At 38.7% G+C, this 16,847-nt stretch overlaps 1 protein-coding gene across 5 annotated transcripts in view; it reads left to right on the forward strand.

Moving 5' to 3' along the window:
• The window catches only part of MEF2A (myocyte enhancer factor 2A), an 82,524-nt gene that overhangs the window by 39,060 nt on the left and 26,617 nt on the right, over positions 1–16,847 (forward strand). For 2 of the 5 annotated variants that reach the window (XM_021552597.3, XM_021552595.3), the window contains exon 4: positions 15,978–16,109. In XM_021552597.3, coding sequence (XP_021408272.1) covers positions 15,978–16,109 — 132 coding nt within the window. Of the gene's footprint in view, positions 1–15,977; positions 16,110–16,174; positions 16,313–16,847 lie in introns of all 5 variants that reach the window. The other 3 variants (XM_021552596.3, XM_021552594.3, XM_077785929.1) reach the window with 2 other exon arrangements.

Below are 16,847 nucleotides of genomic sequence, written 5' to 3' on the forward strand. Positions count from 1 at the left end.
TTTAATGGGGAGAAAAAATCGACTGAGTGGAAGAGAAAGGTCAGAAGAGTGCCCTCAGCCTAACAGACAATTACAGTTGGCCCTTTCTCCTCTGAGGTAGTAGCTACTTTACCAGTCATATCTTGAACACCATCTCTGCTGCCCCTTGTTCAGCCAAAAATTAAAAAAGCCAAAAAAAGTCAATCTGTGGAATAAATGAACTTAATTAAATTTGTTGTCCAGTGACTGTCAATTAAAATAGCAGCAGAATGATTGCAGTTTCTGCAGTAATAGAATAACATGATATATTTACTCCAAGGTATTAGTTTCATCTACTTTTATAATGCTTGAGCTTTAAATAGAAACTCTTTTCAGTACATAATTTCTAAATTGGGTGCAGTAGAATTCAAGGATTTTCTTGGCAATTGGAGCCTTGATGTACTGTAACTCCTTTTCAGAGCATGTCTCCAGTAGTCCTGTAAATAGACCAAAACAGGTGGCTGACTTAAGGGTTTAATTTAAATTCTGAAGTTGTCTTCTGAACAAATGCCTTGCTTTTTAGGAATGATTTCAGAATAATGATTAGCCTTGAATAGCTGAAGAGGCTACTGCCAAGGGGATCAGAGTAAAGGGATGGTACTAGCTGATCTTGTACATGAGAGTGCAAGCAAAAAATCAGATTGACAAAACTGAGATACAGACAAATGTTTTATATTTCTTTCTGAGAAGATTCTCTGCTAATTTGTCAACTGTCTTTAATGATCAGAAAAAAACCCTCCCCAACTTCTGTCTTCAGCATTGAGTTCTAAAGAGAGGGATAATACAAGGCATGAAGAGTTGAAGGCTTAGTCAGTGGATTAGCATAAATAAGGGATAGCCACTGGAGAGGAAGGGAAAACCTAATTCCTGCAGAATGAGCTTTTGATGGTGACACATGAGTTTGAGACAGGAATGCAAGTTCAGCTGGCTTTTGTTCTGCATGCAGGGCCTCTCTGTGTTGTGACTCATGGTAATGGTGCTTCTTCACATCACAAAGACTAAGGACCTCTTCCAGAATAATTTTGTGCAAGGCTGCTTTTCTGGGATCTTCTTGTTGGTGGGTTTTTATACCAGGGTCAAGTGTTTGACCCTGTACATTACATTACATTGACAAGTACATTAAAAGTGCACTTAGCACCCAAGGGCAGGTGTGCTCTGGGGGAACATGCAAGGACTCATCTGCAGATTCTTTCTCATTTTCTTCTCTGGGTTTAATGTTTTATGCTAGTGTGGAATTCAGGACTTTATTCCCATTTTTCAAATACAGTGTAATTTAGGAATGCAGCTTCCTATCTCTTCAGATTAGCCCTGTGTGCTCTTTAGCCTGGTTGTGATATATTTTTGGGTTTTTTCTTTCTGGATTGATAGGTGCTTGGAGTGTGATAGATGTTTAGTGACATCACCAGCGTTTTGGCAACATGCTGAAAGAACATTGTAAAATGGCTTCTCTTTTTTGTAATGACATTGAAATTCTGTTTTAACAAATGAAAATTAGTGCAGCAAAGCACCTAAAACCTGTCAAATTCATACTAAACTGAATTATAAAAAATAATTCTATTTTATGGAGTTATAGCTAATGTATAGATCTTAGTTTAGTAATACACTTCCCTCCTTGAATGTGACAAATGGCATTTATTGGGACATAGGCTCACTGTGTGGAGCCACTGTGGTCCTGATGTGCATGACAGGAGGGTGGCTTTTTCTGGACTAGAAGGAAAGGTAATTCCATACAACTCTGAAGTTGTGTAATGGAGGAAACAAATCTGCTGCTATTTATTTCCAGTACTGGGTAGATAGAAATGTTGTAAATGATTAAGTGAAATCGATGAGACATCTTCCCTTTGTAGCGGTCTCCTGCTCAGTTTTGGCTTAGGAATTACTTTCATATGCCCAGAGCTTGGTGTCTTCTGTTGCTGCTGGAATGTTTGTGAAAACATAGTGGGAGTGAGAGCACTGGCATCTTAAATGAATATTAGAAATTTTTTTTAATGCATGCAGTTACGTCTTTTGCTGAACATGTTATTGTAGATGGGAATGATCTGTTGCTGTCCTATACCTATTCTTTTCTGAGGTTGCTGGAGTGTAAGGTAGTGCTCTTGCACAGCATAGATGTACCATATAGAGGTATTGAGAAGAGTGAAATTTTTATTCAGTGTGTGCTTTGAATTCTTGAAATACTGGGATTGTGCATTTGGTTTTACAAACCCATAATGGCATAGTTGCAGATTGTTACGCTGAAGTGCTGTCTGTGATTTGAAGGACTTGCTGTAGGTGTTAAAGCATTTGATGCTTTAATGTTCATGGACTTTTTTTCTGTAACAGATTATTCTTGACAAGTAATTACTTTTCCTGAAGAAAGAAGTATTTCTGCAGAATAAAATGGGAAGAATTTCAGGTTTTATCAGGATTCTGTATCCATATGGCCAACAAAATGTTTTAATGTATAAAAAACAATTTGAGACTTTGTGTATTCATTGTTTTTAAATCCAAAAGAAAAGAGGGAGATGAAGAGGCACTGTATATTTTCTTTAGTGCAGGACATTGAGATTGTTGCAGGTTACTTACAATAAGATAGCACTTCCATTTTGGGTCCTTCTGCCCCTCAATAAGGCCTCAGAAAGCAGCAGTTGCACAGTTGTTTCTCTCCCAGCCTCACTTCTGGGAGTCAAGGGCTGAAGATGGCTCCTCCTGCCTGTTTAGCTCAGCTTTTAATCTTTTTTCCATGTTTTAATTTTCCTTGTTTGATACAGTAAACCAGGGTTTATTTCACCTACACTTGGCCATGGTGGGTTTTGCTTGTTCCTCATCTCACCTCATCAGGCTGAGGTGATTTGATTTTTAGGAGCCTGTGTAAAATGTGACCTACTTTCCCAGTTGGCATCTGTGCCCAGGAGAATTCCGGGTGGGTGTCAGTTAATGAGCCTCTCCTGTGCTCTGTAGTTTAATGCTGTTTTCAGTGTAGTGTAATGTGCTGAATAAGGCTTAGGTTATACCCCAGATATTGACAGCTGTCCTTGAAATAGGTAACGATCTGTAATAAAAATGATAACTAGAAGGTACAAAAAAAATCTCTCAAACTATGGCACGTAATTATTGCAATCATACTCATTCTTGTGGAAGGACTGCTCTGGTATAAATTCCAGCAAATGATTTGGATGTTTGTATTAAATACCTTACCATGGGAATAGGTGACTGTAATGGGGAGTAACATTTGTGATGGCTTGGTGTGAGAGTGGTTTTGTCACAGTTCAGGCAAAGCAGGTAAATGACCCTGCTGCTGCTTTCAGCAGGGTCAACAAGGCAGTTTAATCTTCTGTAATCAGCTGTTTTCTTGCATTAAAATACATCTCATTTCTTCATTTTCACAAAATTTTAATGGAGCTGTTAGAGGAGCAGTGCACGTTCTGTAGTCAGGAGCATCTCTGGGATCAGAGTTGGGATTGTTGGCTCCTGGCTCCGAGTGAGCACGGAGAGCTCAGCTGCACGTGGAGAGCCTGCAGCAGGAAGAAGCAGATGCATCTCCCCAGCCAGATGGAGCATATGCCAAGAGACAAGTGTAACAGTGTGGGGAGCATAAACAGAAAAGTTGGTGTTGAAACACTGTGTTTATAAACCAAAAGCTCTCTGGTTTTGTTTTTCATCCAGCTTTCTCCACCTCCCAGCATTGCTTCTTTTCCAGGCTGGGAATAACCAATGTGTATTTTGAACTGTTGTTGGTGCGTAGTAGTTTGTTTTGGTAGCACTTGAATTGGTTCATTGCTTCCTTTTTTTTAAATTTGGGTTGACTTCATATGAAAATGAAGATCTGGGAATTGTATCTAAATATATACTTGGATGTACACATACAAAATTAGATGAGAATGACCTTCAGTTAATTGATCTTATTTCCTTCCTCGGTAGATACCTGGTGTATCCGATCTAGATAAGGATTTGCAAAGCAATTTGGGCTTCCCTATTTTGCTATTCAATGCTAAAAAGTAAGATGGTGGAAACTGGGCCAAATGCTTAAAAAATAATTATTTATTTGTTTTATAACATAGGCTACACCATAATTTTAAAAATTTCTTCTTAAAAAGAAAATGCCCTGCAACCAAGAAAATGAAAACTGATGCTGAATGTATGTGACTAAAATCTCCAAATCTATGTGAAATGTCAGCACAGCTTTACAGAACTGTGAGGTGGCACCAGGAATGCTGATGGTTAAACACACACTGGAGATTGGAGGGAGGCTGGCACTGTGATGTGTTGTTTTGCATTCCTGTGTATTTGATAAATGGAGAACTGCCAGAAGTGAGCAAAACCTGGGGGGAATAAAGAAAGAAAAAAGCTTTGGGCTGATAGAAGAACATGTATTGGTGTAGTATTATGTATATTTGTAGTTCAAACCACTTGATTTGGTCTCCAAACACTGTGGGAATTAGTGGTGCATGTTTAAAAGAAGGAAAAAGCTTAAAAATTATTTCAGTGAAGGAAGGAAAAGACTTGGTAATCTGCCCATGATGCTGAGAAAATGTAGGCATTATTGGGCTTGATTTGCTAAATGATTATGTAAATGTAATTATACTGCATATAACATTTCAAATAATTTGAGATGGCACACAAATACCTTTGAGACATTTTAAGGAGGTGGTTGAGGAGGATTTATATATGGTTAAGGACTAAAATTTTCTTCTAGCTTACCTTAAAAAGAGGGAAAGTGCTTGAAAACTGAAGTGGTCTGGAATGAGTCATCAAAAGCTTTTATATATATATATATAAGTATGTATACATACATACATATATATATATATATATATACACACGTATATTTTTATGTGTTTGTGTATAGTGGTTTGAATATTTTTTTTTTTTTAGTAGAAGTGTTTGCTATAAATCTGAGTTACAAACAGACTCTACCTAAAGATTTTAGTTCCCATTCATGGTTTAGGAAAAAACACCTACCTTAAAAAATTTTAAATGTAGTCAAGGGAGCAAATATTTATTTTCAGTACTGTGACAGAAGACAACTGTGCATTTTGTGCTGAAAAGAACAGTTGCCTTTTGTGATGGTGTCTTTGTCTTTCATTTCTCCCCCCTTCTCTTTCTTTTTAGTTTGCGAGATTAAATTCAATGCTGAATTCCCACAGTATTTTTTTCTGCCTGTTTACTATTATTGATTTTTCCATATCTTGCATTTGGTAATACTGTTTTACTCAACAATATTTTAATTCTTTGGCTGTGCTGAAATTGCTTTGGCCGTACAGACGATTAACGTACCTCTTTATTTACTTATTTCAAAATATCAGATTATTGGTGACTTTAAGCAAGCTGACAGTACTGGCAAAAAGTTTTTGTTCTGAGTTAATGTTTTGCATTCCTTCATTGCTGATATATAAAGACTTTTGAGAAGTAGGATAGACTGAGATTTTTTTTGAAGCGGCTTTGGTTCGCCTGCAAATAATCTAAAGCTGCACTTCCCTTGTATCTAAAACAGTGAATAAATTTAGTGTTTTAGGGTTAAGAATACATTATTTCTTCTACCTCTTTAAAACAGTGCCGGTGCTTTAAATTTACCATGCTCTGCTGGTATTCTGCATTTTGATGAATTCCAGATTTAGTCACTACTTAAAGCATATAGATATCTGAAGTTTGTCTAGAATGCATCTTTTTATAGAAATTTCTCAAGTCTTGCTAATAGCAACTGTACTTGGCTGCTGTATTGCCAGCAGTGATTTTCTGTAGCTGCAGTTCAGGGTGCTCTCTGTCCTACACCAGGCCTGTCACAGTTACACCAGTGACATGACTTCAAAGCTGTGAACTGAAATTTGCTGTGATGTTCTCATTTTTTTAATAAATTACCAGAAAAAGCTGATCACTGAGTGCTGTATGGCAGCTGACTTGGCTGTGCATCATTACAATCTCAGATTGGATCGGATGCTCCTCTGGCGGCTGTGCTGCTGGGAGGGCCAGAATCCTAAATCTGTGTCAAATACTGGTACAGAGCTTTTGTGTGCTCTGTCTACCAAAAATCTCTGCAGAATCAGCCCTGCAATAGGCAGGGATTGGATTCTACTCTGCCTGAAACGTGATTTTATTTCCCAGCTGTGCAAAGCATGTTTTTCCAATTGTTTCTCCTCTGTGTTAGGAGAATATTTTTATTTTTGAAATTTATAGGGCAGACACACAACGTCCAGTTCTCACACCCACTGCTCGGGAAACACTTGTCAAGGATTGAGTTCTGGGTTTAGCTGTTCTGCAGACATTGTGTTAAGTAGGATTGAAAATTGACTCCAAGAAAATCCGCAACAGCTCATTGCTTGTTAGTGCTGGAGTTCATGCAGGCAGTCACACAAAGACATAATTATTGTATGAACAAGTTCTTCAAGCTGTGCTGGTCTCGTGTATTCTGCAGCCCTTGTGTTGCTGCAGAATTTGGTGCTTTTGAAATTCTGTAGTGACAGAAAAGTGTATTTTTACTTTGCAATTTCAAAGTGAGGACCATGGCATCTGTTGATCAAGAGAGAGTGACTTTACACAAGCTGTGCGTGGAAAGAATAGACCCAGAACAAAGCATCTCCTGCAACTACAGCAAGATGAAGGGCTGTTCTTTATGTGGTAGGCTTGATTTCAGTGGAGACTTAATGTAATCCCATCTTTTGACTTCAGGTTCATGGGTTTGGTCGTGTCTTCTGCCAGGGATTAACCACCTTGCAGGAGGGACAGCAGCAGTGCAGCTTCTTGATAGTCTCTGTTCCTCAGCCACTGTTTCACATGATCTGCCCAGAGGAGGGGAGGGTCATCTCCACTGCTTCACTGCTCCCTGCCTTTTGGACCTCATCATATCTGCAGTTTTTAAAGTGTTGCTTTTGAATAATCTTACTGCTTGGGCCATGAGCTGATGGTGCTTGTGCAGCAGAGGGCTCAGGGGGTCTGTGGCTTGTTCCCTGCCAGGGTTTTGCTGCAGCTGCTGTGGCCCATGGGGGCTGTGACGCTCAGCACTCACCTGAACAAAACACTTCCCTTGGCAATTGCTCCTGGAGTGCAGCTGCACCTGAAGAAGGAAAATATTGGTGGTGGCAGTTCCTGTGGTACAGCCCTCCGAGTACCTAACAGCCTGTGACATGTGACACACAACGTGTGAGAAGCCATTCTTCACCATACTTGGAGATGAGTACACATCCAGTTCATTTAGTGACTTACCCAGGTTTTTTTGGTACGGCTTATGTCATATCAGTGATGTGATATTTCATATGGGAGCCCTGTAAGTCATAGTGTAGGCTATGGAATGCTAGGCAAGTTAGTTAAATTTGCAGTAGGATGAATTTTAACTTAAATTTTATGTTTTACTGGAAATACTAGGTAATCTCAACAGGAAGTGAATAATACATTTTTATTAAAAACTCCCAAATATTTTGGGAATGTTGTAAAGATTTTTTATATCAAAGCTGTTACACATTGTCCCACTGTAAACTCTTCTATAACTGTAACAAACTGGTACCATTTAAAGCCCTGCTCTTTCCTGCATATAACTTAAAATTTGGTATTTGCTAATTACAATGACTTTTAAAAAATAAGAAAAAAAAATCAAAAAAATCGAGCATTCCAGAGCCAGTCTTTATCTAATGTTGACATGAATTGCATGATAAAGCTTATTCAAATTTCTCGGTCCCCGATTACTGTACAGCCTTTTCTCTCTACCTTTCAAGGTCCCACCTTTGATTTCCCACCCCTTTTCACATTAAGTCAGGAGAGTCTTCCAAGTGGTGCTCTTGCTTTTGAATAATTTGCACTAAATGGAGGCTATGCAGGAAAAAGCATGTTAAATATATTATGTCGACACATATCTGAGAAGTTCTGTGTTTGAAACATGAATTGTGACATTATTAGAGCTGTGTCTGGAAGTCCCACATTCCCATTATTTTAGTTCGGTATAAACAGAGATGGAATTGTTTGTACCCTATTTCCTTATTTTTGGGGAGGCTCTCTGCTTCCTGTTGTACACACTGATCTCAGGTGGTGTTTTCAAATACCTGCTTTGAGTTTTCTTATTCAGCCTGCTTATTTTTGGGGTGTCTTTTTGGTGAAACAAGATGGCAGTTCCGTACAAATATTCAAGGTGTTAGAGCTTGTTCTGGGAGATGAAGCCAGTGCCCATAATCTTACATGTGAACAGTATTTTAGCAATAGCATAAATCCTTGGAATCTACTAAACATTTTCTTTGGGAATGGTTGCCATTTGTGTTGTAATTACTGTTTTGATAGCACTAAATTATCTTGAGTACCAAGACTCTGAAACAGTTCTCCTTTCCAATTTTAAAGCTGTGAGGAACTATTCAGGACAGAAAGTATTTGTAATTGCAATACTGCATGGGCAGGTAGACCTAAAGAGCCCCATTCTTTTTATTAAATGAATTCTAATCAGAGTTAAGCCATTTTTTTTTCTTGGCAAACTCTAAGTAGGAGATAATATTTTTCCTAAAGAACTTCTAAAAGATTATGAGGGATATTATGCAGATGGATTGCTGCACTTGGAAACTTTTCATGTTCCATATGGCTTATCTGCAGTGCACTGTTGCTGAAAGGAGGCCTTCAGTCAGCTACTGCTGCTGCTGATTTATAATTTAACCATTGCAAGCACACATAAAGATCTGCATTTGGGAGGCTGAGATTATACATCTATGTTGTGTTATTTGGGTAAGGACTGAAATAAAGCATTTATGTGCCATGAAACATCTCTTTGAGTATTCTAACACAGAACTGTGTTTTGCTCCATTTTGCCATTAATTTTGTTTGTTTGCAAATTTATAGTCCCTGGAAGGACTATAAAATGTATTTAATTTATATGCTAAGGAGTAATTTTTGCTTCTTGAAGATGAATATCAGTCTATTTTGTTTTTTTTTTAAATAAAAAAATTCAAAAACATAAGTTAAACTGGCACTTTAGTACTCTTTAGTGGGAAAATCTAGTTGATGGTTCTTTCTATAACACAGGTAAATGCAAATCTGCTCAGTGATATAAAATTTAATGATCTGCTGAGTTGGATAGAAAGTGAAACAAAGACAAATGCATCAAAAATCGGACTTTGAGAGCTTGACTAAGCTGTCACTGTGGAAACAGCATTATCAGTGCTAATGGATTAGTAATCATTTTAAGTCTCAAGGAGTTCATTTAGGACCGAGCAATCCAGCTTGTTTGTAGGTCAGCAGCTGCTTTATAAAGTCCACAGTTCACAGATAGTGTTTCTCTAAAATCACAAATACAAGCAAGCAGCTGCCTTTCCTGTACCTTCTAGTCCAGAGCTGGGTAATATTCTGGGGGTGAGGAGTGGATTTTATAGCCCATAAAGTTCTAATTCTTTAGTAATTGCTTGTGGTTATCTACTTAAAATAATGTTTCACAGCAAAGATGCTTCAGGCTGGAATTTAAACTTCATGCCATATCAAGTCTAAAAACCTTTTGTATGTGTTATTTTATATAAATGAGAGTTTGAATCCTGAGTGCCATCTTTATCATATCTGGGAGGAATTTGACAGCTAGCTTTCATGTTTGGCAAGCCAGGGATACATGTTAAAATTTGCCAGATACTGGAAGTGATCCAACATTTGAAACAAGACAGTGTCTTTTCTTAGAGTGGTTTATAGCAGGGACACTGATAAAATTTCAAATCATGAACATTTTTCATTTGTAAATGCTCAATACCTTTGCCTAAAACTGAACATAGAGCATTGCTAAAGGGGCTCTTCTTTTTCTTTGTATTTTATGGATAATGCCAGGCAGGCTTAGAAGCTTTTTATTTGTAAACCCCTGGAATAAGTAATTAATCCTAAACCTCCTTTTTTTTATAGCAAACTAGAATATTTGGCCTAGAAATACAAGCTGTAGCAAACTTTAGGCACTACACTCAGAATTTTTCAAGTCCATGTATTTTTGCATAATGTCAATTATTTGCTTTTTAAATATCACTACTAATTGAGCACAAGTATGGAAAATATTATTTAAGTAAGCTGAAAGGAGAGTATGTCAATAGTTCAGATTTTCTTTAGCATGCAGTATTATGGCTGGGGAGCCTGCCAGAAAGATTGGGAAGGTCTTGTTCTTTAAGAAGTTAAGCTCTCCAAGTTGCTTAGCTCATGGAAATGTCTGTCATAATCTAATTTGGCCTCCTGTGCGTTTCAGGGAAGTTTTGAAAGCTGGGCACCACTCCTTCCCTGAGCTGGTTTGGGATGGATGTGTTTGTGGCTATAATTAGAATGTGAAATTTGAACTGATAGCGTGGCAAAATGTAATTGAAAATGTGTCAGGGATACTGAAAGGAACAGTATTAGGGCTAAATGTAAGTAGCTTCCCAGCTCAAAAGGACAGGAAGACAGCTTCATAAGGAAATTTGCAGATGCTTCAGTGGTTGAAGTTGAGAATGTTAATAGACCTGAGGAAAATATATCAAATTTGTAAACATCACATAAAACAATACACTACATCTGTCTGTGGAAAAAGAAATTTCAGCATACAGAAATAATGTTGCTGAGTTTAAATAGACAAAACACTGAGTTGAATTACCTGGTTTTTCTCTGGCTGATCTGGTTTGATGTTTGTGCTGCACTGGGGATTCACTCCTGCTTGGATTTTAGACAGTGGTAAATTCATGTACCCGGCACTGTAGGGTCAAGGTCTGACTCTGCAGAGCTGTGTTGTTAATTTAGAGAAAAGAAACAGCAATGATGATGCTTCTGTAGCCAAACTGACCCGCAGGAAGTTTAAAAACTAAAAATAGCTTTTGGTGGCTAAGAATACTCCTCGGGTACTTGAATATGTTTTATACATAATAAGGGAGACATAATGATATCTAAAGGATGAGACACCTTACTATTGTTCAGGCTGATGAAAGTGGAATGTTTTGTGTTATAAAATAAGAGAAAAACAGCCAGATTTTAGGCTCAAGTTCTTGGCAATAATATGTATCATGAAGAAAATAATAAAACAATTGTCTTGCTTTCAGCAGGACATTCTGCTGCATGCAAAGCCTGTAGTGATACATGTGGTCCCTGCTTGCTGTGGGAAGGGAGCTGAGCTGCAGCAAAGGAATATGCCCTGCTTTGTCTCACTGATCTTTCATGTATTAAGAAAGAAAACTGGGTGGGAATCTGCTGCTGTGATTGCTTTATTTGTCCTTCGTTGTGTGACTATCACAGAAAAAAAAGGTGTGGCTTTTCATGTAGGATGTGACTATCAGCGGTGGTGTGGTTTGCTGCTGCCAGCGAGGCTGGGCCAGTCCTTCTGCCTCCTCTGCCCACACGTTGGCCACCCACCTATTCCTGCTGCAGAAGAGCAGAAAACAGCAAAAATAAGTTAATTAAAGAATGGACAAGGAGATATTTTTTTTTAATTTTAGTGACACAGAAATATTCTCCACTATTGCATGGCATCTCTGCATGCATCAGGAAAGTTTAATCATTTATCCTTTTGATATCCATGGTGGAGGTGCCTACCAGAGCAGCAGTAATACTTGGCAGTACTAGTAGGGCTTTTCCATTACTTCAGGCCTGAGGAATATTTACACTTTAAAAAGTGTATTTTATACATATATTTAAAACATATTTACTCCAAATTTGTGCTGCTTTGCAGCTTTTCCATGCTCTGATTGCAAGAGCAGAAGGAGAACTAGCCACAGGATTTAAGTGAAAGGTTTGTCTTTTTCAAGGGAAATCACTTTTCATTTCAGTCTTAGTCAAATTTTGGACATGGTTTTCCCAGTGATTTGGGTTGAAATACCAACAAAAATCTTTTCTGGCCAGCTCCAATAGTAAGTGCAAAAATAGAGCTGTTAACATGATACATGGTAGCTTTGACAGCAACAACCATTTCCTTTTTGTGTAATATTACAAGAAACCAAACACTGAGTGTTTTGAATGACCTGACACTTTTTTACACTTCATAACACTTTTTACACATGAGGTCATCCTACATTCTTGCTTTAAAGCAGAAAAATATCATTTCCTGACGTGACAATGAACGTAATCAAGTTCTTTACAGTTCTGCCAGGGCTGGTAAGGAGCCCAGATCACAATATCAGAAGTCTTGGCTTTTTAACCAAACCCAATGATGGGAGCACAAAACCCGCTGATTGTGCTCTTTAATCATCAGCAGCGTTTCCTTTGGGGGTGGGATGGCAAGCCCGGGTCTGGATGGGAGGGGGCCAGCTGGGGGCTGTCACTTGCTCCCTGGAAGCAGTGACCCATCCATGTGCATTGGTTCAGAGCTCCTGCTTCCCTGAGCAGAGTCTGCAGCCCCCTGGGAGCTGGGCTGGAGCAAGCCTGGAGAAGGTGGTGCCTTCATCTCCTGCTCCGGGGGCTCAGCAGCCGTCAGGCTCCTGCCTTCCATGTGCCTCTGTTGGATTTTGTGGAAGGAAGCTTGTGCTAGGATGATTACACTGAGATGCTTGAATATCAGCTCTTCTTCCTCAAGGATCAAACAAAAAATGACTTTATTGTGCTTTTATGCTCTTTGCTATTTGTATTATCAGTTTCAGTAAAATTCATATTGAATTGTAGAGAGAAGCCAGTTATTCCTTTCTGTTGTTGTTTTGTGAGAAGCCCTTCTTCTGTTCCTTAGATGTTTCTTGCCAAGGCATGATTCTTTTCTTAAATTAGCAAAATGCTAATTTTAATTGCAAAGTGCAATTAGAAACTATTTTGCATATGTGTGGGGAAGTTCAGGAAAATATTGGGGCTCTTGTACCATGTGCTTGAGTGCAATATTTAAACCCGTCATAGCTGGTCTAGCCATTCTCATACAATGTTTTCTAAGCTCTGCCATTCAAATCAAAATAAATCAATACTTGACTAATAGTATTGAACAGCTCCTGGGTCAATTCTGCAATATTAAGATGAGCAGAGCTGTCTGGAACACTTGTGTAGTGACGTTGTGTGTCACAAAAATGTATTTTTGTGTTTCCTTTATTCTTTAAAAAAATAGATTTTGCACCTGCATTGGTTCATTGTAAATACTTAGCATTATTTTCTGAATAAAACTAGTATTTTTCTCTCATCAGTTGGTACAGTTTGAGATCAAAGCTGCACAATCTTGGTTATTGGGGCACAATACAGTGTGTTGGCAAACATGTTGGAACAATTTCCAGTAATTTTGGCTAAGTCTTAGAGGAAGTGGAAAGTAACACAGATTTACTGAAAGGGCTACACATTCCCTTACATGATCTGGAAAACAAGACTTCACACCAGGAGATAACTGCAGTGAGCATCCAATAACAAAACCTGAAATTTAATGTTCTTTTCCCCTTTTGCTGTGGTAAGAAAAAATTCTGCCTTATATTTATTAGTCTCCACTGCAAATACTATGATTTCGTTCTAAATGAGCTTGTGTATCACAGCAGAGAAATAAAACTCTTTTCACGTTACACAAATTACTTGGTCTCACCAAATTTTTTCCTCTGAACAACATCAGAGTTAATAAAATTTTAATCTCCGTGATAATACCTTGAAAATTGCTCCGATAGCCGAGTTATTTACATTATTTGGAGAAACAACAAATTCTAGCACTGGGGAATGTGGAGCTGTCTGTGGAGTTTGGATTCCCAGCAGCGATGCCGGTGCCGGTTTGCGCAGCGGGGCCTGTGCCGGCCTCGGCTGCGCCTGCCCGTGCCAGCAGCTCGCGGCATTCCGTGCGCAGCCCTGGCCACGGAGCAGGAATGTTTTACTATTGTGTTACTGGGCACTGATAAAAGTTCGCAGGCTTTTTATGGTCAGGTCCTCAAAGTGGCACTTGGTGTTTTGGTGATAAGGAGGCAGAGCTCTGGCTGTTGGACCCAGCCTTATTATCTGTGACAGGGGACTGTGGCTTAAATCCCTCCACAATGACAGGAACCCCATCTGGAGTGACGGTTTCCAGAGCCTGAAACAGGAGATACTGAGGCATTTTCCTTCCTCTTGAGTCAAAGCAGAGTTAACCCCATTGTTAGCAAAAATGACACACAGTCACTGAGAGGAAGGAAGCATTTTTGCATTTGAATCTCTTCCTTTTTGTTTAAATCTGAGGATAATTTTCAGACCATTCGGGAGGGATGAACTTGGCAGCATTACGCTAAAAAGCTTTCGCTGGATTGCTTTAGACTATTGAAAGGAGCTCTGCCGAAGCTCCCTTGCTGCAAGACTTCAGTTGCCTCAGTGTGTTTATCACAGGAGCTGCACTCTGTGTGTGCAGTCTTGCAGCCCTTTCCTTGCAGAGCCTCCCTGCAGCTCTGTCACCGCGTGCCGGGCACCGCGCGCTGCACCGAACGCACCTGAAGACATTTGGGTTCTCTTTGCAGAGCGCCATGGGCTGCAGGGGTTAAGTGTAATCCAGATTACACAGCGTTAACATTTTCCCTGCTGATACCAAAGTGTAGCAGAGTGGCAGGCTGACTTGTTAGGAAGGGCTGCGAGAGGGATAACAGGCTCCGACCTTGAGAGGCCGAGCTGCCGGCCCTTGTATGGCCAAGTCCATTGACGTGTCCGGCTATTGGTGGAGGAGCGGCGTCGGAGCTGTGACAGGTGCTGGAGGAGCCTACACCTGTTTTCCCCATATGCTGATTTAGTGATTACATTTTTGTGGGAGTTCCAGATACTGTGTGGGATACATGGAGCAAGCCAGGAAACTTGAGAAGGAATTGCAGCTTATGGTGAACTGTGATATTAAAGAATTTCAGGCGGCGAATTGGATTTTCAAGTCCTGCTTTCAAGCTGCAGTAGAAATAAGCAGGATTTTGCATATATGTGAATAGCGAGGAAGTCGTGTGTATTTTTTATTGTACTAAAAATCAGTTGACAGTAAAAAATGCTGGTGAATACTATGAGCTAAAATATTTTGTTTTGTAAATCAGAATTTCAGTGTGTAATGGAGATTGCTTCTGTAGGAAAACATGGGGATTTTTATGGTGCTGGAAACGTCAGCTCGCAGATTTCTGATATTTAAGGGTAAAATTAATGGAATATAGATAATTTCTGACAAAAAGGAAGTATGCAACTCTCTTGTGCTTGTATAGTCCTACTGCCGCTTTATGTATGGATAACATATATCTGTTTAAATTTATTATTGCTTTTCTTTTGAAACTTTAAAAAAAAATTAAAGATTTTTTCACAGGTAATGCTTTAAATATTGTTTTGTTATAAATAAGAGCTTGCAGAGAAAAATTTCTGATTGTATAATAGGGTGAAAAACAAAACCAAGAAATACAAATATATCTTGTAATTTGGTCACGAGACCTGTAGTTTCACATCCTTTCTTTAATGGCTGGATTGTAGACAAGCTTGCTTTTTTTTTTTCCAGGGGATGTTGATGTGAGTTCTCCATCAGAAAACAGGAAGTAGCTCCATAAAGTTAGTCTGAAGGACTCTGAAAAAGCTTATATTTAGCAAACGAAGTCATTTTAGAGAGGGATTATGTAATTTCTTTTTTGCAGTTCTTGTTGTCGTGCAGGATGACAGGAAGATCCTGTCTTTGTCAGCTTTTGAGACTGAATGTTACAGATATTAATGTCCTGCAGTTATTGAACTGGATCAGAATTTTAGCCACTGTGTTTGTCAGAATTTAACTGTATGCTCTTTAAAATGTGAATATTAAAATTGGGATGCTAAAATCAATTCATTAAAGATACAGTAAACTGGCTTTTGATTACCAGTGAATACATGAACTCCTTTGCCACAGGCTTGAATGATCCTTGTCAGGCAATTCACTTCATCAGCCAATGTCTAAAAATGATTTTGCATGCAGTGCTGGGAGATGAAGTGCCTGTGAGATGGCACCTGGGTGAACCTTTTCTCATTGTGTACTTTGCCACTATCTTGAAAGACTGATTCTGTCTGTTGCACAGTGAGTTTTGTCTATGAAAGTTTGATGTAGTTTCAGGGGCTCTGAATGATTCAGTAGTGTACAAAACTTCTTGGCAAGTTAGTATGATTTGTATGTGAATTTTCCAATTGTATTTCAGACCTTAAGAAAGAAAGGCCTTAATGGTTGTGAGAGCCCTGATGCTGACGATTACTTTGAGCACAGTCCACTATCGGAGGACAGATTCAGCAAACTAAATGAAGATAGTGATTTTATTTTCAAGCGAGGCCCTGTAAGTACTTTTATTTTATCTCTACTTTTTATTTGTTGATCCTTTTTATTAACTTCATTATTTAGGCTCTGAACAAGAAGGAACACAGAGGGTGCGACAGCCCGGACCCTGACACTTCATATGTGCTCACGCCACATACAGAAGAAAAATATAAAAAAATTAATGAAGAGTTTGATAATATGATGCGGAATCATAAAATCGCAGTGAGTACTAAAGTATGGTTTGTGCTTCTCTTACATGCATGAGAATTTTCATGGTGTTTGCTTACCACTGAAAAGCACTTCAAAGACAAGAGGATGTAAGGGCTTGAGAAGGGAAAAGGACTTCTGAGGAGAAATGAGATTGTGATACCTGGTCTTGTTACAATACATTTTATTGTGAAGGATAAGAAGAATCATCTCTAGCTTTGGTTTTGCACTCCTAGTTTTTCATACCTTTGGAACACAAGATGACATTTCAAAATTTCAGGAGCCTACAGCATTACCTAATCCTACCTAAAATATATTTACCAAGATAGGTTTTTGTTGTAGGATGTAGGATCATTTATTTACATCTTGTAGGCCTTCATCTGTCTGGTGATCAAGATTTTACAGTATGTGACAAGCAGGCAAATAGAATTGGATTAATTTTTTTCATCTAACCAATAGAATTTATTTTGCTCAAGTTTGGATGTAGAAAGTTGTTTAGATATTTAAAATCAAGGCTGCTGCAGAATGAGAGCCTCAAAACATTGTTCCA

The sequence above is a fragment of the Lonchura striata genome, chromosome 11 (assembly GCF_046129695.1).
Source record: "Lonchura striata isolate bLonStr1 chromosome 11, bLonStr1.mat, whole genome shotgun sequence".
Taxonomy (NCBI): domain Eukaryota; kingdom Metazoa; phylum Chordata; class Aves; order Passeriformes; family Estrildidae; genus Lonchura; species Lonchura striata.